General features: G+C 46.5%; 1 protein-coding gene across 3 annotated transcripts in view; it reads right to left on the reverse strand.

Moving 5' to 3' along the window:
- Window positions 1-1918: 1918 nt before the first annotated feature.
- PLAT (plasminogen activator, tissue type) overlaps window positions 1919-22932 on the reverse strand; it is a 40634-nt gene continuing 19620 nt past the window's right edge. For all 3 annotated transcript variants that reach the window (XM_083184882.1, XM_083184884.1, XM_083184883.1), the window contains exons 5-15: window positions 22023-22154; window positions 21791-21901; window positions 20473-20647; window positions 19554-19645; window positions 17496-17667; window positions 12746-12831; window positions 12441-12657; window positions 12225-12361; window positions 10661-10801; window positions 5235-5383; window positions 1919-4638 (exon numbers count right to left, since the gene is read on the reverse strand). In XM_083184882.1, the coding sequence (XP_083041008.1) occupies window positions 4471-4638; window positions 5235-5383; window positions 10661-10801; window positions 12225-12361; window positions 12441-12657; window positions 12746-12831; window positions 17496-17667; window positions 19554-19645; window positions 20473-20647; window positions 21791-21901; window positions 22023-22154 (1580 nt within the window). In that variant the 3' untranslated portion in view covers window positions 1919-4470. The remainder of the gene's footprint in view (window positions 4639-5234; window positions 5384-10660; window positions 10802-12224; window positions 12362-12440; window positions 12658-12745; window positions 12832-17495; window positions 17668-19553; window positions 19646-20472; window positions 20648-21790; window positions 21902-22022; window positions 22155-22932) is intronic.

The following is a 22932-nucleotide window of genomic DNA, read 5'->3' on the forward strand; positions in this document are numbered from 1 at the left end:
AAGCAAATCCTGCCCTTTACCACATAACTGACCCTAAGAATCACATATAAACTCAATCTAATTATTTATTTGGGGGCCTAGGGGTGCCGTGAAAAAAATTCTGATACTGTAGGGTGCCGTGAATCAAAAAAGATTGGGAACCTCTGATTTATGGTATATGCGCATATTGAACATACACTGCAAGTTCCGTGCTGGCTGCCGACATTTCTATATAAAGTAACAGCATATAGTACCACATATAGACTGTAGCTATGAAGAAAGTCAGTTCTTGCGTAATATGTATTTGTCTTTTATGCCATCTTGCTGCTGTTCTGCATTGTGGGGGAGGGGCAGCAGAACACTGTCACACTGCTGTAATGACTCATGCTGCTGTACTGTAGTCACTTACTGAACATCACAGAAATCTATCAACACAGAAGTGCAGGCCAGGAACATTTTAATTGAATTGCTTTAACATGCATGGATGTGAGAGGTAAGGAACAGTGACTTCATATTCCAAACGGGACTGAGTCAGGCGCAGCAGAAATATGGGTCATAGCGGAGCAAAGTTCTTCATCTGCGCGAGCGTCTGAGTGGCACCAAGCATGCATCCGTCCCAATATTGATGGTATCCAGACGATAGATCGACAGAAATTTAGGTCTATGCACATTATGTCGATAGTGTTTAAGGTTGAGATGTTCAAAAGGATGACAAGACAGTGATCGACGTGTTGGGCACCCCCAAGAGGGACTTAGGGTTTGGCTGCAGGGAGGGGAAGGAGAAGGTCAGGCTGTGGTTTAGGTGCTTACAATCTAGGTAAAAAAGGTTAGGGTGCGGGGAGTTGGGGGGTTAGTTTTATGCAACAGGGTGCCTGGGTTAGGCACTAGTGCAGTGGTAGCCAACCCTAGCCCTCGAGAGCTACCAACAGTTCACATTTTCCAGACAACCTAGCTGCTGCACTCATTAATCACGGACACTTTTTAAAAGATACACAGCTGGAGCTAATTAGCTCACTTGTGATTCTGTGAAGAGACCTGCAAAACATGCACTGTTGGTAGCTCTCGAGGACTAGGGTTGGCTACCCCAGCACTAGTGGGAAGGGGGGGGCTAGCCTGTAGGCATTTTCACTATCGGGATGCCAGGGTTGCTGGCATCCTCGTTGCCAGTATAGGCTGTCACATCCCTAGCCAGGATACATACGCTGTCAGTTATTCCCTTGAAATAAGCGATTACTGTGCAGCGTATTTCTGACATTAGCAGTATTTTGACCATTGCCTTAAGTGCTGTGAGAGATAGGGTTTGTGATTGTACTGACATGTTTAGGAAATGCAACATTTTATGTCATGGTTTAAAAATGATGCATGGAAAAATCAGAGCGACACTAAGTAGTTTTACTTTTAAAAACAGTTTAACTGGTTTGGTTATCAAATTCATCGTCCACTGCAATATCAGCTAATGTTGTGACTAGTTCAGATGTGCGCCCTGTGCAGCAAAGTGCAGATCATCCGTACTCTGCTCAGGGCCCCTTTTGTGCCTGCGATACTGGAGGGCAGCAGCCGGTCAGTAATTGGAAGCCCGCTGCTGCCTGCTTGGCAGGAGGAGGGTAGTGGCGGCCTCCACAGGTGGGGTTAGAGGGGCACATACACGGGTCACCATAGATTAGAGGGCGCTGAGAGCAGTTCCGTGTCTATGCGTCCGTCAGATGATGTCATTTACACACTGATGCTACTGGTCACAAGCCGCCCGATGGTAAGTCAGTGATGTGATGCTGGCTCCTAGGACGGTAGTTAGATCACTAATGCAGCAGGAGTCATCTGCTTCTGATAGAAGCCTCCTGCCGCATCACCATACTTCCAAGGACGCAGCAGTGTTCGCACCTCCAACCACATCTGAAGGACGCAGCAGTGTTCGCACCTCCAACCACATCTGAATCAGGCACATTGTAACACGCCATGTTTATGTAAAGTAATACATCGAAATCAATCTGATTCAGTAATAAAATTCATCACACGTTCCACCTTGTGATTATATACCTAAACACATGTTCCAGATGTATAGGTATACAAATCTTCATGTACATACATTGATACAGCTAATCTACTGTTTGTGTTGTCAGCTCTTTGTCTCTCTTGATGAATGTTCCCAGCAGTGGTTGTCCAATCGTTGTGCTGCCAATACTCTGAGCCGGGTGGCCCCTTTTCTTTTTTATCTAACCTTCCCAATAGATTTAAGCCCATGCCCTTATCTCATCTCTAGGTATCTGTCCTCCAGTGTTGTCCACACATGTCTAGCCATCTCCATTGGTTGCTTCTTCTTCTTTCATTGGCCTTTTCTTATTTCCTGGTCTCAGTCCTCCCCTGTAGCTTTTGCCCCGGTCTTCTTCCAGCTCGACAGCCCTTTAATGTAATCCAGTGGTAGCCAACCCTAGCCCTCGAGAGCTACCAACAGTTCACATTTTCCAGACAACCTAGCTGCTGCACAGCTGCACTCATTAATCACTGACACATTTTAAAAGATACACAGATGTAGCTAATTACTTCACTTGTGATTCTGTGAGGAGACCTGCAAAACATACACTGTTGGTAGCTCTCGAGGACTAGGGTTGGCTACCCCAGGTGTAATCTATCATTGATCCTTGTTGTTGTCTTCTCCTGTTATTCTTCTGCTCCGTGTTCCCCTTGATTTCAGCACCTTGTGTCTATCCTGTACAGTGGTTTCCATCCATATAATGTTCTCTATCTGCTCATCTTCTGGTGTTTATCATATTAAGTGCTTATTTGTCCATGTTCTGCCCCCTTCTGCTCCATCTGTCCTTTTGTGTCATCCCCAGACCATTGTCTTTGTTATTTGAATAGCTACAACCTTAAGCAGTTTTATTACATTGCCATAATAGGCACTTGGTGGGCATATGATGCGCTGGCACTGAGGGCTGTGATACACCCAGCCGAATCTCCTTTCATCCAATGTAAGTGCCACTCAACAAATGAAGCTTTAACACAAACACAAATGCGTTATTGCCATGGGAACATTTCTGCACATTCCAAAGACTTTGTCCTTGCACGAGTTTCTTCCAGTCCTTCCGTAATGATTCCACAGGCAAGGAAAGCTTTTATTCCCTTACAGAACTCTAGTTTGCCAGCAATGGGTATTTAAATTCAGTAGTCCTCTGATGCCAGCTGGTGGGGCTGATGCAGTGCTGTTCTTTGGCCTTTGTAGGGACAGATATAAAAAGTAATAAATATCCTGAATCAGCCACATTGTAACACGCCATGTTTATGTAAAGTAATACATCAAAATCAATCTGATTCAGTAATAAAAATTCATCACACGTTCCACCTTGTGATTATATACCTAAACATGTTCCAGATGTATAGGTATACAAATCTTCTTGTCCATACATTGATACAGCTAATCTACTGTTACAACAGGTCAAACACATTGACCGTGCGTTTTTTTGTTGTCAACTTCTGTTCATCTGACTCTTTGTCTCTCCCGATGAATGTTCCCAGCAGTGGTTGTAAAAACGCAGTGCTGCCAATACTCTGAGCTAGGTGGCCCCTTTTCTTTTTTGTCTAAACTTCCCAATAGATTTAAGCCCATGCCCTTATCTCATCTCTAGGTATCTGTCCTCCAGTGTTGTCCACACATGTCTAGCATCTCCATTGGTTGCTTCTTCTTCTTTCATTTGCCTTTTCTCATTTCCTGGTCTCAGTCCTCCCCTGTAGCTTTTGCCCCGGTCTTCTTCCACCTCGGCAGCCCTTTAGTGTAATCTATCATTGATTCTTGTTGTTGTCTTCTCCTGTTATTCTTCTGCTTCGTGTTCCCCTTGATTTCAGCACCTTGTGTCTATCCTGTACAGTGGTTTCCATCCATATAATGTTCTCTATCTACTCATCTTCTGGTGTTTATCATATTAAGTGCTTATTTGTCCATGTTCTGCCCCCTTCAGCTCCATCTGTCCTTTTGTGTCATCCCCAGACCATTGTCTTTGTTATTTGAATAGCTACAACCTTAAGCAGTTTTATAACATTGCCATAATAGGCACTTGGTGGGCACATGATGCGCTGGCACTGAGGGCTGTGATACATTGGATGAAAGGAGATTCCGCTGGGTTTAAGTGCCACAAATGAAGCTTTAACACAAACACAAATGCGTTATTGCCATGGGAACATTTCTGCACATTCCAAAGACTTTGTCCTTGCACGAGTTTCTTCCAGTCCTTCCATAATGATTCCACAGGCAGGGAAAGCTTTTATTGCCTTACAGAACTCGACTTTGCCAGCAATGGGTATTTGGATTCAGTAGTCCTCTGATGCCAGCTGGTGCGGCTGATGCAGTGCTGTTCTTTGGCCTTTGTAAGGACAGATATAAAAAGTAATAAATATCCTATATTTCTATTAAACAATTTAAATACATTCTCCCTTGGTAGTGACAAGATACGTCCTTTGGTCTGACATGTCCAGCAATGCCATAGTGATTTAGGTGTAGCCTCAGTTCATCCGGAGGCCTGAATTTGCCTGTATCCAGTCTATGTAGCGCGTCACCCGCGTATAAACACCGGGCTTATCCTTCTGACCACAACCATCGCCCCAGCTGATGACGCCCATTAGGTGCATGCGTCCATTCACGAGGCAAACGAGAGGACCCCCTGAGTCACCCTGCAAGGGAAGAAGATAGAGAATACCATTATTTGCTGTCCCATAGAATTACAATATACATTCTAAAAACAATGAGACAGGTGCGGGTAACATTTATATACCAGGTAGTTCTATATACCACAAAATGGGGCAGATCAGCGATTCAGCCTGGATTTCTGTAACGTGAGTCTAAGCCAGTGGTTCCCAACCCTGGTCCTCAAGTAACCCCAACAGTGCACGTTTTCCAGGTCACCCGGCAGGTGCACTCATTATTCAGACACATTTTAAAAGATTCACAGGTGGAGCTAATTATGTCACTTGTGATTCTGTGTAGAGACCTGGAAAACGCGCACTGTTGGGGGTACTTGAGGACCAGGGTTGGGAACCAATGGTCTAAGCCACCAATCCCCACTTCTACATAGCGTTAATGGAATAGTGTTTCCGGGAAGACCTTCTGTTACCATCATTGGGTTCAGTCATCAGGAAACAGAGCCTCAATAGGGGAAATCTGCCTTCATAGGGATAGGCAGAATGATTCATTTACTGTACGGCAACTGTCTAAACCACCATATCTCTGTGTTGTGTCCAGCTGTGTATGAGATGTAAGACGTGCTCACCTGGCAGGCATCGTATTGGTTCCGCGTGTCACCCGCACACAGCATGTTAGCAGTGACAGTGCGCCCAGATAACTGCTTGGGGGTGCACATGGTGTCAGGGTAAAGTCTTACATGACCTTCTTTAAGCTGTTCAGAAAAGAATGGAGAAACTGAGGAGAGAAGACAGTGAGGTAAGATATAGGACATATAAACATTAAAGACAACAGAATCAGAAATAAGAGACTATGGTACAAACACTCCCCCTGATTCCCATCTGCTTATTCTCCTCTGCCCATAAAACACTATTACATATACCCCAACATTATATACATTGTATATGAGTTATATATGCTAGGTCCAATATACTAATGTATGATAATATCATAAGATCTCCTGTCTTCTCAAAGTTAAGACTGTGGAAGGTGGGGTGCATACCCAAACTGCTCCCACAGGAGGATAAATTGGGGGGTGCATATACTGGGTATACCGTGATTTGATGTATCAAATGTGAAATCTATAACAATATGCCCGGGTAATTATAATATAATAATAGTCTGTGTCCTATTTAGCTAATAAGCTGTCATCTTGTACCGTATGCATGTGATAATTACATCCAGCATTGGTTTACGAAGGCTTTGGGAGAATGCTGATTGGTGGGTAGCCATACCACTTGTCTTAGCATACAGATCTATGATTGGTCCATATATTCTCTGGGACCCTCTTGATCACACAAGACTTGTACCATGTTTTATTTAACAGCTGTGGGACTATTTTGAAATACAGAAGTAAGCAGCGGTACGGATAGTATTCTAAACTATTGGATTGTCTTCACAATAAAACATTTATTATAAAATCACATCATCAACTGTGCGCACTGAATGATATAAAAATGGGATGCGGTCATTTGGTTTACAGCATGATGGTAGACAGTCATTAGGTCGACATGTTTCTAGGTTGACAGGTCATTAGTTCGACAGTGTCTAGGTCGACAGTGTCTAGGTCGACAGTCAAAAGGTCGACTTGGGGTTTTTCACTGTTTTTTGAGCCGACGCGCTGACAGGCGGTATTTCATGCCCTACCATCCACTAGGGCATAGTGGGAGAATAAAGTAGTGTGCCGAGCGTAGCGAGGCACCGTGCCCGACGCATAGCGACTGCAGCGAGGGGATGCGGAGCACTTTAAACTGTGTCAATGTCGACTGCGTTGACATTCAGGTTAAAAAAAAAAAACAGTGAAAAAACCCATGTCGACCTTTTGACTGTCGACCTAGACATTGTCGAACTAATGACCTGTCGAACTAATGACATTTCAACCTTTTCCCATGTCGACCTTTTCCCATGTCGACCATCATGCTATAGACCAAATGATCCTAACCCTATAAAAATGCATAAAACCATAAAAGTTAGTAGCACTTTGCTAATAACTGTTCCGTGGCACAAATAAAGTCTGTTCCTATATAGTCCAGACAGTAATTCCCACTACCCATGGAGTAGGGAGTATTATAATTAATATCAACTGGCAGAGGAATGTCCATCCAGCTACTCTGTACCTCAAATGGGGCCCGATTCAGCACCACTCAGTCCCCGGCATATTCGCACCGGGGACCAATGTTTGCACTCTGCACCGCCGTATATACTCATGCACATGGACGCTGTGTGGACGCCTTCAGTGACTTGCACAGGTGTTGAGGCATTCACAAAGGTGGAGGGGGCGGGATGGAGGCAGACAGGGGGTTGGCGCATGGGGACACCCAGTGTTTCCTAAGCATTCCCACAAAAACGGTAGGCTGATGCCTGCCGGTTGCAGGTGGCTCATGTCACATAGTCAGTGCCTGCCCCATCTGCGTCCCTGTCACTCGCAAATATAAGTCAGTATAGACTGACTTATATTTGCAAATGGTGGCACAATCATTTGATGGTCAACGACCATCAAATATTTTTTTCCCATATGCTCCTTTGTGAATGGATGTTTATGCTAAACATCCATTTGTAATGTGACGTGAATGTACGCTTGGCGGCGGGCATTCGCTTGCCCAGCGGGTGGCGTTAGATGGTTCGCTAAGCAGCGTGGCTGGTAGAGGGATAACACAGTGACCACTAGAGGGTGTGCATGCTGCTGAGTAGTGTATTTGAGCCAAGAAGGAGCAATTACCAAAGTGTTACTAATACCCCTTTTACACCGCCTCAAAACCCCGGGTCAGAGGCGGTGTAAAGGTGTCACGCTGTGTCCCTTTACACTGGACTTCTACCCAGGTCCTGACCTGGGTAGAGGGCGTTGTAAATGGGTACGCCGGGTCCCATTTACATAAATGGGGGACGTCCAACCTGCAGACCGCAGCATCCACAGGTTGGACGGGGGGGCACACACAGCCTGCGCTGCTGTCTGCTGTACTCTGCAGACAGCAGTGGCGGCAGCGGAGGAGGTGAATGGATGCCTGTGTGCGGCATCCATTCACCTCCCGGACGACGGCCTGGGGGGTGCACGGGGGCTGGGGGTAGCCCAGCAGCTTACCTTGGTGCTGGCGGGGATCACCGCGGTCCCGGCGCTTGGAGATGATGTAATCTCCAAGCACCGCCTCCGTCTACACTGTGGGTGGGCACCGAAGTGTAAATGGAGTAAATCCCGGATCCGACCCAGCTTGGATCCTTCTTCCAAATGCTGGGTCAGATCCGGGATTTTTGGTGTAAAAAGGGTATCACTTTTATGCCTTTATGTATTACTATATTATTCAATGAATACCACCCTTTAGTGCTGCTTTCTTCAGTATTTCTTGGTTTTGTACAAGACTAACTATCCTGTTTTCAGCAGCTGCTTGGAAATGCAGTCCTGCTAAGCATCTCCCTTCTCTTGTGATATAGCCCTGCTGAGCATCTCCCTTATCCGGTGATACAGCTCTGTTGAGCATCTCCCTTATGCGGTGATACAGCCCTGCTGAGCATCTCCCGTATCCGGTGATACAGCCCTGCTGAGCGCCTCCCTTCTTCGGTGATACAGCCCTGCTGAGCGTCTCCCTTCTCCGATGATACAGCTCTGCTGAGCATCTCCCTTATCCGGTGATACAGCTCTGCTGAGCGCCTCCCTTATCCGGTGAAATAGCTCTGCTGAGTGCCTCCCTTCTCCAGTGATACAGACCTGCTGAACCCCTCCCTTCTCCGGTGATACAGCCCTGCTGAGCCCCTTCCTTCTCTGGTGATACAGCCCTGCTGAGCGCCTCCTTTATCCAGTGGTACAGCCCTGCTGAGCATCTCCCTTCTCTGGTGATACAGCCCTGCTGAGCATCTCCCTTATCCGGTGATACAGCCCTGCTGAGCGCCTCCCTTCTCCGGTGATACAGCCCTGCTGAGCGTCTCCCTTCTCCGATGATACAGCTCCGCTGAGTGCTTCCTTTCGCCAGTGATACAGCCCTGCTGAGCATCTCCCTTATCCGGTGATACAGCTCTGCTGAGCGCCTCCCTTCTCCGGTGATACAGCTCTGATGAGCGCCTCCCTTCTCTGGTGATACAGCCCTGCTGAGCCCCTCCCTTCTCCGGTGATACAGCCCTGCTGAGCGCCTCCTTTATCCGGTGGTACAGCCCTGCTGAGCATCTCCCTTCTCTGGTGATACAGCCCTGCTGAGCATCTCCCTTATCCGGTGATACAGCCCTGCTGAGCATCTCCCTTATCCGGTGATACAGCCCTGCTGAGCACCTCCCTTCTCCGGTGATACATCCCTGCTGAGCACCTCCCTTCTCCAGGGATACAGCCCTGCTGAGTGTCTCCCTTCTCCGATGATACAGCTCTGCTGAGTGCTTCCTTTCGCCAGTGATACAGCCCTGCTGAGCATCTCACTTATCCGGTGATACAGCTCTGCTGAGCCCCTCCCTTCTCCGGTGATACAGCCCTGCTGAGCGTCTCCCTTCTCCGATGATACAGCTCTGCTGAGCGTCTCCCTTCTCCGATGATACAGCTCTGCTGAGCGTCTCCCTTCTCCGATGATACAGCTCTGCTGAGTGCTTCTTTCTCAATTGATATAGCCCTGCTGAGCATCTCCCTTCTTTGGTGATACAGCCCTGCTGAGCCCCTCCCTTCTCCGGTGATACAGCCCTGCTGAGCGCCTCCTTTATCCGGTGGTACAGCCCTGCTGAGCGCCTCCTTTATTCGGTGGTACAGCCCTGCTGAGCATCTCCCTTCTCTGGTGATACAGCCCTGCTGAGCATCTCCCTTATCCGGTGATACAGCCCTGCTGAGCATCTCCCTTATCCGGTGATACAGCCCTGCTGAGCACATCCCTTCTCCGGTGATACATCCCTGCTGAGCACCTCCCTTCTCCAGGGATACAGCCCTGCTGAGTGTCTCCCTTCTCCGATGATACAGCTCTGCTGAGTGCTTCCTTTCGCCAGTGATACAGCCCTGCTGAGCATCTCACTTATCCGGTGATACAGCTCTGCTGAGCATCTCCCTTATCCGGTGATACAGCTCTGCTGAGCCCCTCCCTTCTCCGGTGATACAGCCCTGCTGAGCGTCTCCCTTCTCCGATGATACAGCTCTGCTGAGCGTCTCCCTTCTCCGATGATACAGCTCTGCTGAGCGTCTCCCTTCTCCGATGATACAGCTCTGCTGAGTGCTTCTTTCTCAATTGATATAGCCCTGCTGAGCATCTCCCTTCTTTGGTGATACAGCTCTGCTGAGCATCTCCCTTATCCAGTGAAACAGCTCAGCTGAGCGCCTCCCTTCTCCGGTGATACAGCCCTGTTGAGCCCCTCCCTTCTCCGGTGATACAGCCCTGCTGAGCGCTTCCTTTATCCAGTGGTACAGCCCTGCTAAGCATCTCCCTTCTCTGGTGATACAGTCCCGCTGAGCGCCTCCATTCTCCGGTGATAAAGCCCTGCTGAGCACCTCCCTTCTCCAGTGATACATCCCTGTGGAGCGCCTCCTTCCAGTTGTTTGTAGGGCTGATTGCTTTATTTGAGTTTACTCCTTAGGAGATGGTCAACAGTTCCCACCATTTTCTACCTATGACCTACCCTAAAACACAATATTTAGTAATATCAGAAATATGCCGCCCATACACGGTGCATTTTGGGCTGCCCATGCGATCTCTCGGGCACATCACATCATACAGTCCAAAAAGTATAAGCTGCAGGTACTTTTTGAACTAGATTGCATCGTATTGCTGCTTTAGCGCATTGGATGCATTTTGAACTAGATATGATGTGATCTAGTTCAAAACGCATGGTGTGCATGGGCGGCATTAGCCATATGTTGTTGTTTTTTCATTTATTTATGTTTTTGCTTACTATCAGGTAATTTTGTTTTTAACGGTCTGTAACTTTCTTGCCTGTGTCAGCCATGGGGTTTTCTGCAAGGTAAACGTTCCTAATAACACCGGAATTTTTGCTTTTGCATTCACAGTTACAAGGACTGGTATAAACAATATGATGAAAATACATAAAAGATTGCTCTCTTACACTGCTCAAGCTTCCCGTATCCAGATATCTCACACTCTGTCCAGTCTGGCAGTGTCTGTCCTCTCTCTGGCATACATGCAGGCCTGGCGCTGTCTGTCTCCATCGCACAGGACCCAGAAGGAGTCTTCAGCTTCAGAAGAGCTGTAAAACATGAATAATTGTGATGCAAGAGAAAGATGTTGGAGCGGATCTTAATGGTACAATGACAGCCAAGAGCAATGCAATATTATAGGAACTGTTCTGAGTAGAGATTTGCAACCATGTGACTGATTCCCCTTTTACACCGCCGTCTTCGGCGGGTCAGACCCGGGTCAGCGGCGGTGTAAATGGGACACGCCATGTCCCTTTACACGGGACTTCTACCCAGGTCCTGACCTGGGTAGAACATGGCTAGGACCTGGGTAGAGGGCAGTGTAAATGGGTACGCCGGGCCGTCCGACCCGGCTCCCATTTACATCAATGGTGATGTGACCGCAGCGTCCGCAGGTTGGATGGGGGAGCACAGACAGCCTGCGCTGCTGTCTGCTATACTCTGGCAGTGGAGGAGGTGAATGGATGCCTGTGTGCAGCATCCATTCACCTCCTGGACGGATGATGTAATCTCCAAGCGCCGCCTCCGTCTATACTGCGGGTGGGCACCGCACTGTAAACGGTGTAAATCCCGGATCCAACCCGGATTGGATCCTTCTTCCAAATGCTGGGTCGGATCCGGGATTTTTGGTGTAAAAGGGGTTTGAGACACTGTATAGGTTCCTTCTAACTGAACACCGATATCCTTAAATCATAGATCTTTGAGAGGTTTATAGGGGGTTGTCGAAGGCTGGAGTTCAGGCGTAAGTTTAGCAATCGGGGACATGTAAAAACCCTTGTAGAGGTGACCATGAACAAAATATAGTTGTGTCCATAGCATCTAATGTTTTATTTCCTGACGTTTGTGACCAGTTAAGTGTCTAAGGCTAGGCAATGATAAACGCAACTGTACTCAGACGATTTCAGTGAGCGTAGGAAAACATAAAAATTGTATAAATAAACAGCATTACTGAAATGTTGCCTAGTACATTTAGGGGGTTATTCAATTAGTAGTTAAAAAATCTCAACTTTTCAACAATTTTCAGTTACATTTTTGACCTATTCAATGAAAGTGCCAATTTTATAACTGTTGAAAAAAAACGTTGCAGTTGAAAAACACGTGGATCAGCGAGTTACTTGCCTGTCCACGTGTTTTAATCGAAACTGTGGCCGTTTTCAACAATTTGCCGCCAATGCAGTTTTGACTTCTAACAGAAGGGAAAATGCATCAGAAAACGGCCACAATAGAATAGGTAAAGTCTGTTTTTTTTTTCAGCTAACCCAATTGAACTCCTTTAGGGGTTTACTAAAACTCCTGAAAAGGAAAAGAGGTGGTTGCTCATAGCAACCAATGAGAGTCGGTATCTTTTTCTCTATTGCATCCTAGAAAATGTTAGACAGAATCTGATTGGTTGCTATGGGCAACATCACCTCTTTTCATTTTTAGATGTTTTTCGTAATTTTACCCCTTGGAGTCCTGCCACTATTTGCTCACCAATGTCATTATCATAGGTCTTTTCTTCAAACTGAGGATGTCTGTAAATTGTTTCCACTTCAAATCTTTGTTCCTCTTCCCCAGTCACAACTCGGAATGTCCGGCCCAGTTTCACATTGAACTTCTCAGGGGAGGCCCTGCAAATAAAATATGTCAGGGGTGTGACATGATATACAGACATCTGCTGTCACCTGTCAATCAATACAAAATACTTACTCCTCAATAAAGCAATGGGCTGCGGTCAACACCCAGCAGCGATCTATGAGTGTCCCCCCACAGAGAAAGAACTCAGAACGTCGCCCTTTTATAAAGATGGCTGCCATCCATGGGTGAGAGGTTATCTGTGCACCATGGCCTCCAATGATCCGGAACTGAGGTTTTAATTGTGTCTGTTGTTGAGGCTGGCTTCCAGGCTTCCGAATGCCACAGGTGGCTGGCAAAAAGAAACACAAGGCAAATGTCAATACTAGATTCAATTAGTTCTGGATAGAATGGCTCTTCCCCAGTTCATTGTCACTTACAGCATCGGGGGACATCACAAAATTCCCAGGCCGTTTCTGTCCCGTTCCTAACGTGACACCAAGGACGGACATCATTATCTGGATTCCTGCAAAGTGCATAAGAGACAATGCTGTCTGTCAGCATGGAGGGTACAATCACAGTGATGTGTGTTGCTCCGAAACAGCTGCACAAATCAGTGGTTTTATTGATGGCGCTATCTGTGCATCTATACGATTTCTATTAGTTATGGTCCTCCAGCTTCAGTTTAGTTGTAATTATCGCTAACAAAGATTTGTCTAGATCAGGAATAGACAAACCGGTCCTCGCAATCTACCAACAGTTGGCGTTTTCCACATCACCTAGCTCATTGGTCAGGGAACTCTGTCCTCATTACCCCACGCACATGCAAAACATGCACTATGTTTTGCAGGTCTCCTCACAGAATCACAAGTGAAATAATTAACTCCACCTGCGGACCTTATAAAATGTGTCTGTGTAATTAGTGCACCTGTGTACCTGCTGGGCAGGGGCAAACGCAGGATTTTCAGAAGGGGGTTTCCAGAGGGGCGGAGCAAAGCACGGAGATGGACACTTAGGTGACCCAGTATATGCTTTGATGTCCCGCGGGTGGTAGGGGGTATTATATCAACCGCTCAGCATGTAGGGCCTGGATCAGTAATTCTCACTAATTATCCTTTACTGCACAGATGGTGGGAAATGAGGTGGGAGAAGGGGGCATTGGGCTGAATGAAGGGGCCCTGATACATAACTTCCGGGGTGGTAGAAGATGTTTAATACGCAGAGGAAGGGTGTATAGTGGAGTGGGCTTATTAATCATAATTTTCTGGTGGGAGGACAACTTGCTTGACTGCAGATATCTCCAGTTCCCGGAAATAGATTTCTTAGATTTTAATGTAATTAAAAACTAGAGAATCCCATCTACCAAATGGCATTGGGGACTAGGAGATCAGACTTCAGGAGGCAGAGCAATCTGCCAACGAGTATATAAAACGACACACCAGGTGTATGGAGCTGGAGCAGTAACCAGCTGCTGGAAGGCTGATATCTCTGGTTCTGGGAAAAGGAGAGACAAGCTTCTAGTGTCCATTAAAGGGGGAGAGTCCCAGCTTTTGTAATATACCCTCAGATAAACTCTAATTCAGACAGAACCTGAAATATCTGACTGGGAAGAGCAATTAAAAGGCTTGGATGGGGACCACTTCTTTGAAGTCAGATATCTCCGGTTCCCAAGGTCCAATTTTAAAAATTCTTGTACTCATGGAAAGAGGGGACCCTCAGCTTTCAGATTAGGGCCCTTAGACTCCTGGGGGGGTTTCTGGGTACTCGGAAACCCCCCCTGCGTGCGCTACTGCTGCTGGGTTACCAGCAAAACATGCACTGTGTGGGGTAATGAGGACCGAGTTCCCTGACCACTGACCTAGCTGGTGCACAGGTGTGGTCATTACTAACTGTCACATTTTCAAACATGCAGCATTCACTCCTACTTTAGATCCACAGGTTGCCTGACAAATATGAATTGTTGGTAGATCTTAAGGACATGTTTGGCCACACCCGATCTAGATGATGTATTGAACCATTATCACTGCTTTGCCGAAAGCTAATGTGACAGTAGTTATTCAGCACTAGTATTCAGAAGTGTTCAAATTGTCACATAGATGAAATGTTTACGAGAACATGAAGTAGGATTGTCTTATACCCCCTGGCACTTTAGTTGTGCCACAGTCAACTAGAGATTTTTTAATACAAACATTTTTAGTACTTATGTAGACAAATCGGCTGCGCGAGGAGTCTCAGATTCTGGTTTATTACCTCCTGTAGGCTTCTAGCTAGTAGAAGTATCTACACATGCACTGGTCATTGAGGCCACAGCCCCTAAAGGCCCCCATACATTAGGCCGACTTGTCCTTAAGACAAGTCGGACCCAATTCTACTGTGAGCCGCCCGGGCACAATTTGGCACTTGATGAGCCAAATTTGACATGTGATAAATCGCTTGCGATTTATCACATGTCGGGGCGCAGGGGGCGGGCGCGGGCGGTGAGGGGCAGGGGGCGGCGGTGCTCTCATCAGGGGGAGCAGTGGGGCGGGCAGCGGGTCCCTGAGCGCCGGGGAGTGCTGACCTGGCCGGGCAGTGATGTTCATATATATCAGCAGCGCTGCGGGAGTCGGGAGGGGACGTGGTGCCGGGTGCGGCGAGTGCTGCTGGCTGACCTGGCTGGGCATGTGATAACAAATAGCAGCAGCGGGGACGGGACGCGAAGTGGCGGCTATTAGATTTTTAAAATACCTGTCAAATGACCGGCCGTTCTCTGATTGGCTGAGAGCTCTCTCGCTCAACACTCCCCGGCGTTAAGGGACCCGCTGCCCGCCCCACTGCTCCCCCGGTGTCTGCATGCATATGCCTGTCAGGTGGGCAGGCATATGCATACAGGGAGGTCGGACGTGATCGTATGTACTGACCATCCGACCTCCCTGATCCGGTCCGATGCGCACGGGACCGCGCATCGGATCGGATCAGATATCACACACCTGCGATTTTGGGCCGATTTCACCCGATTATCGGCACAAAGTGCCGAAATCGGATTAAATCGGCCCAAAATCGGATAGTGTATGGGGGCCTTAACACATAGAGTTAGATGTATCAAGCATTGCATTGTGCTTATGATGCATGTTGCCACTCTTCCCAAGCATAAAGTCATTTATTTACACTGTACACTTGAATAAATCACGGCGTGATAAAGAGATTTTTAACTAGCAATCAATACTAGGTGATTGTTGTTTGATCCTGCTCCTGTACAAGCAATACATACATTAGAATGAGATATCAGCTTCTGACCTTTGGCTTTTGTTTGGGCTACTCTGCTATCTGCTCCCATATTGGATTACTGCTTACCAGCCTGACCAGCTCACTGACCCAGCATTGCAATTCCCTTTCTGCTTGCTAGCAATTGTTGTATACTGACTATACAGGTACCCACACACTAGAAAGATTTTTTACAGATCGGCCGATTTCCGATAACTATTTTACTGTTTAATCGGTCGAAATCGGAAGATATCGGTCGGATGCGCGCTCCCGTGGATCTTTTTTTAAATCTTCTGATCTTACATGCTGCATGAGAGATCAGATTTAACAAAAGATCAATAGGAACGCACATGGGATCTTAAGAAAAATCTTATAAATAATAAAACAACCTACTCTCCCTAATAACTACGGAGACGTTGCTGTGGGACAGTTAAGTAGCATACATTGATAGCTACAGTAACTGTGAAACAATAATACCCCTTTCACATTGCACTTTTAAACCGGTATATTGCTGTTTTTTTCCCATTTTAAAACGTTTAAGGCTGCAATGTGAAAGTGCCAAAGTTGATTTACCGGTTAAAGATAACCGGTATTTCAACACGGTTAAAAAGCAGAGTCCTACACGTTTTAAAGCCATTTTTTAGGCAGTTTGAATGGCTCTATTTCAATGGCTTGAAACGTGTCCCTTGGGGGTTAAACGGGTTGAATTTTGAATGGTATTAAATGATTTTTAAAAGGGTTTTCACCTGCAATGTGAAAGGTCTCAAGGCTCAGACCCTTTTTAAAGTCCCATTTAAGAATACCGTGTCATTACCCATTTCTGCAATGTGAAAGCAGTATTAGAAGCAGCAAATCATGTGTTAGGTGACCCAGTATAATAAATATTGCTGAAACACTATTAAATAGGAGGGCAGCATGCAGGCTCTAATCCCAGAATCAGTATAATTACCGTACTAGAATAAAGAAGCTGCGATACACTAAAAGACAGCAATAAAAGAACAGACAGTGCAAGGTGAGGACAATAGAAAGATAGCTCACATCAGACCAAAAGTGAAACATAACTGTATCTAATTATCCTCAACAAGGTTGCCTTGAAGATAAAAAGGCAACATTGTAGTAGGATACTGCTTACACAATAGTACCAAGCAATCTGCTGGGAATAGGAAATATAGCAGGAACAGACAGTTAATACACTAAGGTCAGAGAAAGAGCAAATAAGCATATATAAAGCAGCACCCTCTCCTCAAAGTGACAAGGAGAGTCTACCAAGGAGTCAGTGGGACACAGACACAGAAGAGCATCCACATCCCCCTTTATTTTAACAACTTTTCTGAACTTTTTTGCACTTCTATACTATCGTTCTAACAAGAAGGTGTAATCAGTACACTTCTTTTTTTAATTATCGTGTATAATAAAAGCTACATTTTAAACGTTTAAGTATCAGTTGGACACCAAATAAAGCTATCTGCAGTGTGCACACATTGTTTCTCCACTATCCCTTCCCCCCTTTTTTTTGTATAAAGATGTGCGCCTGCCTGAAATCTTTGAAGTCCAGAAATCTCTGAAGTCCAGGACAGAAAAGATTTGAAGGCTAATTTATGCGCACATCTTAAGATCGCAGATCTTTCTAGTGTGTGGGCACCTTAAGACTTAGCTTTGGATCACGTTTCTGTCAGGATGCTGCTTGTTTCCATTGCCTTGCATCGGACTCAGCAATTTGGACTTCACTTGCTATGTCCTTGCCTGCTGATATTCTCAAGGCTGTGTACCATTGTTTGACTGTCTTACTACAAGTTACCGGTGGCCTGATGCTATAAGACAGGTGAGCAACACCACTAGATCTTTGTGATAGACCAACTTGCATTGCCAAATTTCTGCTGGTGTCCTTGCCGATGTGGTCCAACAGTAGCACAGAAGGTAGTGAAATATAGTTCTGGTAACACTTACCTGCAGTAATTGTGGCTTCCCAGTCCGTGACTATGGGCATTGTCACTCCAGGCAGTAAATGCTCTGCTTTTTAGCAAAGGCGAGTCCCAGCGCAAGCAGCGTGTATTAGAGATGGTGAAACTCTGAGAACCCCGATATGTTGTCCCTCTGTCCGAATAACACTTTGATGGGGCTGATTGGAATAAATATACAGTAAATGTTGTTATTAATCACAGTTCAACTGATGCACTATAAGATCTCTTCATCAGGAGCAAGATGTGAGCAGAACTTCTGCACATTCTGCAGGTGGGCTGCCATTTACTGTATGTGAGATTGTAGGACGCTTCCCTCTGACGCAGCCGCTGTACAGGGTACCACAATGGAAACTGCTACAATCTGGTTCTGAGGGTAAAATCCTTCCTTGTTTTCTTCTAATGACCGGAAAATACTTTTTGGAGGACCTCAATGCTATGCAGCATATATTCCATATGTTGGGTGTGCGGTTGGCTTCAAAGTAATTTTCCTGCCAGAAAGAAAGCTTTCTACAGGAAAATCTGTGTGCACAGATCAGGCTTGCAGCTCAATCCATGGCAGAAGTGGTACTGGTAGTGATAAGTCATCACCAGCCAAGGCAGTGGATATAAACAGTTCACTTAAATGTCACTGGGAATTCTCTCATTCTCCTCAGTCCATTTGGATCCCCATCTACCTTGGACCGAAAAGGATGCGACCTACGCCGGAGGGGTTGTGTGTACAATTTTTTTCACAGGTACCCATTTAGATCTCTACTGGAGAAGAGAACAGGGTACTTATTTGTTAGATGGGCGCCCGTAGTTTGCGTAGTGGTGTATTAGGAATACCAATACACCACTATGCTGGCTACGTAAACTACGTAACTTACACAAATGACGTAAGTTACGCAAATTACGTAACTGGAGCGCAGCTAATACATAATCGATCATATGGTCACTATCCACGTCATACCCCCAGTGTCCACGTGGGCGTGGAGTTAATTTTAGAAAGTGTGGCGAGCGCAGTGAGCCACCCGAAGCATGGCGAGCGGACACAGATACGTGTCCCCTCGCAGGGCTCGCCACGCTTCTGGCTCGGTGGTTAGCTGCGCTCGCCATATGATTGTGTTAGTGGGTGTTGTGTGTGTGTGTGTATTATACTTACCATCCACGATGTCCCCGGCGCCTCCGGCACTCGGCTCCCCGCATCGCGGCCTCCATGACAATTCTCCCCGGGAAACCATGTGATGCTCCCCCAGCGGTGACTACCCTAATAGCATACCCAGGGACAACTGTGCCGGAGGGGATATCGTGGATGGTAAGTATAATGCTCCCCCCCCTCCGCCTGTTGCCTGCAGCCCCCAGCCCGCCCGCTCTCTGCCCATCCGCTGAATCCCATATATATTAGCCGGGTGCCCGGCAATGGCTACACTGAGAACTAACATATAAGTACCGAGAACAGGCCTATGGGGGACCAATATTCAAGGGCCCGGTGCTGGTTATAGAAATATAGGGTACCCTTATTAATTTTGTCCCTCGTATTACTGCAACCCGCACCGGCTCAAAGAGCCCGGGGCACAGATCTGACTGATCCATGCAATGCTTCAGGGATGTGCATATTAGGATGCCGGAAAACTCTGCAGCCAAATACGAATGACATCGGCACCAGGAAATACGAGTTCAGGGCTAAATTTCCCGGCTGATCCCGTTCGTACCCATTCTTACGTGGAACTGGCCATGATAACCGATATTAGTAAATGTCCCCATTATATCCCAAACTTTCTCCATGTCTGCAGTTTCTATGAGAACATTGTTCTAGAGCAGTGGTAGCCAACCCTAGCCCTCGAGAGCTACCAACAGTTCACATTTTCCAGACAACCTAGCTGCTGCACAGCTGCACTCATTAATCACTGACACATTATAAAAGATCCACAGATGGAGCTAATTAGCTCACTTGTGATTCTGTGTGGAGACCTGCAAAACATGCACTGTTGGTAGCTCTCGAGGACTAGGGTTGGCTACCCCAGTTCTAGAGTATCTGACTGGAACTCAGTCTGGTGGCACTTACCCACTTTGCAGGCTGGCACGCTGCAGTACTCCCAGCTGTACTTTCCATCCTTAAAAACGTGGCACCAGGGAGTGATGTCATCATCAGGGTTCCTGTGAAATGGTAAATCCCCTTATTTTACATACAGTACTATCTAGTTTAGGCAGCTTTATCAGGGTTATAGGAACAAATCCATGCTGGCCATTGCCAGTTATAATGTGTGGCCTTGCCAACTGTGTGTGCAATACAAGCATGAATATATTTTCTGTTGCTGGAACTTAAAAGGCGTGCAGTAAGATGTCATGGGCTGGCCTACAGGTGGCGATCTTGGCATATTAGGACAGGTCTGATTGGTTTAAATGGTTTTCTTTTACTCTCATATTTTGTTGGTGTAAACATGCCCTCCCACCACTTTCACCATGCCCCTACCTAGTTTTATACTCCAGGCTTCCTTCCGCAGGGTGTGGATGGAAAGGTCTACAGTGTCTAGGTCGACACCAAAAAGTTGACATTGACAAAAAATTGGCACAAACAAAATGCTGACGCATGAAAAAGTGGACATGAGTTTTTCACAGTTTTTTTTTTCAATGTCGACCCCTTTCGACATGGACCACCAATTAGTGTACTGCATACCCTTGCATGGTGCCTCACGCCCATACCTCTGCTCCGCACACTTTATCGTTCCCAATTGTATTCTATGTGGATTGTAAAAAAATCCTGAAAGGCTCACGTTGACCTTTTCATGTGTGGACCATTGCCATGCCGATCTTTTGCTGACTGTAAAACTGTAACAGGATGATTGGCTGTAGCATACGGGCTCAGTTCTGGTTATGTTTCTGATGCTATCATGAGATGAATGGATGCTGTGCTTCCTTTTCTTACCACTACGGGGCGATATACACATGAAAACTGCTACACGCGTCTGGAGCCATCTGACTACCTGCAGTAGTTGTGGTTGCCCAGTCCAAGTTGTTGCGCCTCTCTGTGCTTTGCATTGTATCTCTTCTGACTGAGAGCTGGGGATTTCCAGTTCATACAGACCCCACCACTCAGCGTCCGGCTGTGGTTCCCTCTGTATGTCTGTCCTGAGCCCGTATAACACGTATCAAGAGTGTCTGTCGAGGAATAACGAGACAATATGAATTAGTCTACTGTTTTATCAGTGTACTGGCTATCTGTACTGACATACAATCATTTCATGGAAAGATATGTTCATAATGAGTGTAAATAGGCACTCTGCATCACTATACAGAGCAACACTACAGGGACAAATGGTAGGAATTTCCAAATACATTATTTACGAGCGAGTGTGGCCAGGCCATGAAAGGGGCAAAATTAGCTCTTAATAATCTACAGCCTCATACAAGTGTAGTGTATGTAATACATCAGACATCACATCTACTGGGCCAGCCATCAAATTCCATACCTTATTCTGTATGTTGTGGCCACAGCACTACTAAATTCTTCTTATTTGCTATTGTAGTGATGATATGAGCTGCCAAACATGCCAGGAAAGGGGACCCCCCATGTTTGTCTATGCACTATCCTTATTAGTAAAGAGATCCTTATAATCGCTGTACAGTGCACAGGCCCATGAGTCAAAGGAACCCTGAAACCTCCCATCCAGTGCCCAGGGCAGACTCTTTCCTTATGTCTAAAGGTGCGTACACACGGGGGTGATTTTGTGTAATATCGCGGGAAATATGGTCGCTAAGCGACCATATTGCCCACGATGGGAGTGTGCACCGGCGATATATAGCCGTGTGCGCGCTCCCGTTTTTACCCCTGTAGTGATCGCTGGTCGCAGGAACATGCTCCTGCGACCAGCTGATTTCCACTACCGGGCTCCCCCGGCAGTTTCTTTTTCATCAGCGACCATCTCTGGTCACTGATGAATAGGAGAAACTGAGCAATATGTCTCCCCTGTGTGTACGGGGCTTTGGTGCTCTGCTCCTCGCACCTACTGACCTACACTAGCAATGCCTTTGGAGAGATGGAGTGAGCAAAGGAGATGGCACTGTCTGGAAAGTTGTCACTGCAAGTAGCAGATCTGGAGGAAGGGACACGTGGGTAGGCTGCTTCACTTGGGCCTCCTCATTTGCTTGTAAGCTTGTGAGCAGGGCCCTCCTACCTCTATGTCGGTTTGTTTCTACCCGGTTTGTTTTATCCCTGTTGTTTCCAATTGTAGAACCCAACAGAATATGCTGCGCTATATAAGAAACTGTAAATAAATAAATACATTTGCTCTGGTTCCATACCTATTTCACAGAGCTCTCCGGTGAATCCCCGTAGACAGCGGCACAGGTAATGTGAGGAATACAGCGCCTGCAGACAGCGCCCTCCATTGTAGCAGTGCTGTTCCATACAATCTGTGGAGAGAGGTGCTGGTGAGTAAATGATCTATTCATCTGCTCAGTCTGCCTCAGCCATAGGAAGCCACATCTCATATCATACGTGTCCTACTAATGCCTCCCAGTTCTCACTTCTTACCTATAACCGGTACACTGTGACATCTGCTCCTCCCCTTCTCACAGCGACAGAACTCCACCCTCCGTCCAGCAGGGCGCATCCAGGTGTCCCCACCCGTGAATATCCTTCCTGAGGGTTGGTCCATGCACAAGTCTGAAAGACAGAAAACAAAGTATAACCCTATAAGTAGGCTGCTCATCATTATATCCTTGTGTGCATTTACCTCTATCACCAAAAGCACAATGCAACCAATCACAGGATCAATCGCACAATACCCCTCAGACATCGCCATAAACCTGGGTATTTTCCCAGAGTCCTGCTAAAGTTCAAAAGGATGAACTGGGTTGACAGTCTCGGGCCTGCAACCTGACAGATAACAATGGATGGCATTAAGGCGTTCCCTAGAAAATCACTTCACACTCAGGGGCAGATTTATTAAGCTCGGTGAAGTGGTAAAGGGTCTGGTTTTTATCACCGGCCAATCAGCTCCTAAACATGAAGTTATAGGCCTGGTTTGAAAAATGACAGGTAGGAGCTGATTGGCCGGTGATAAAAACCAGACCCTTTACCACTTCACCGATCTTAATAAATCTGCCCCTGAATCCCATCACAGACATAGCTTTTGTGTAAAAGTGGTCTAACAGGGAAAAGACAGACTATGTGCTATAGTGTGAAAGTGGTTCTTAGGTTACACTCATGTTGAGTCAGAGACTTGTATTTTTGGCAGGCCTATATCTTTCAAATCAAAAGCCGCCCAGTGTGTATGCCCCGGCGATAAGCGGTGAGCGCTGATTCACACTCCTACATCATCGCCATCCGCTGGGCTGTTTTACCAGCCGAGTGGACAGATTTCTAGAGCATTGTGCCAATTAAAGAGAAAAAGGAAAGGGTGTCACTGTGTGGTGAATTTCACATAAAATGTAACCTTTAT

Source organism: Crinia signifera, chromosome 4 (genome assembly GCF_055691185.1).
Source record: "Crinia signifera chromosome 4, ASM5569118v1, whole genome shotgun sequence".
Taxonomy (NCBI): domain Eukaryota; kingdom Metazoa; phylum Chordata; class Amphibia; order Anura; family Myobatrachidae; genus Crinia; species Crinia signifera.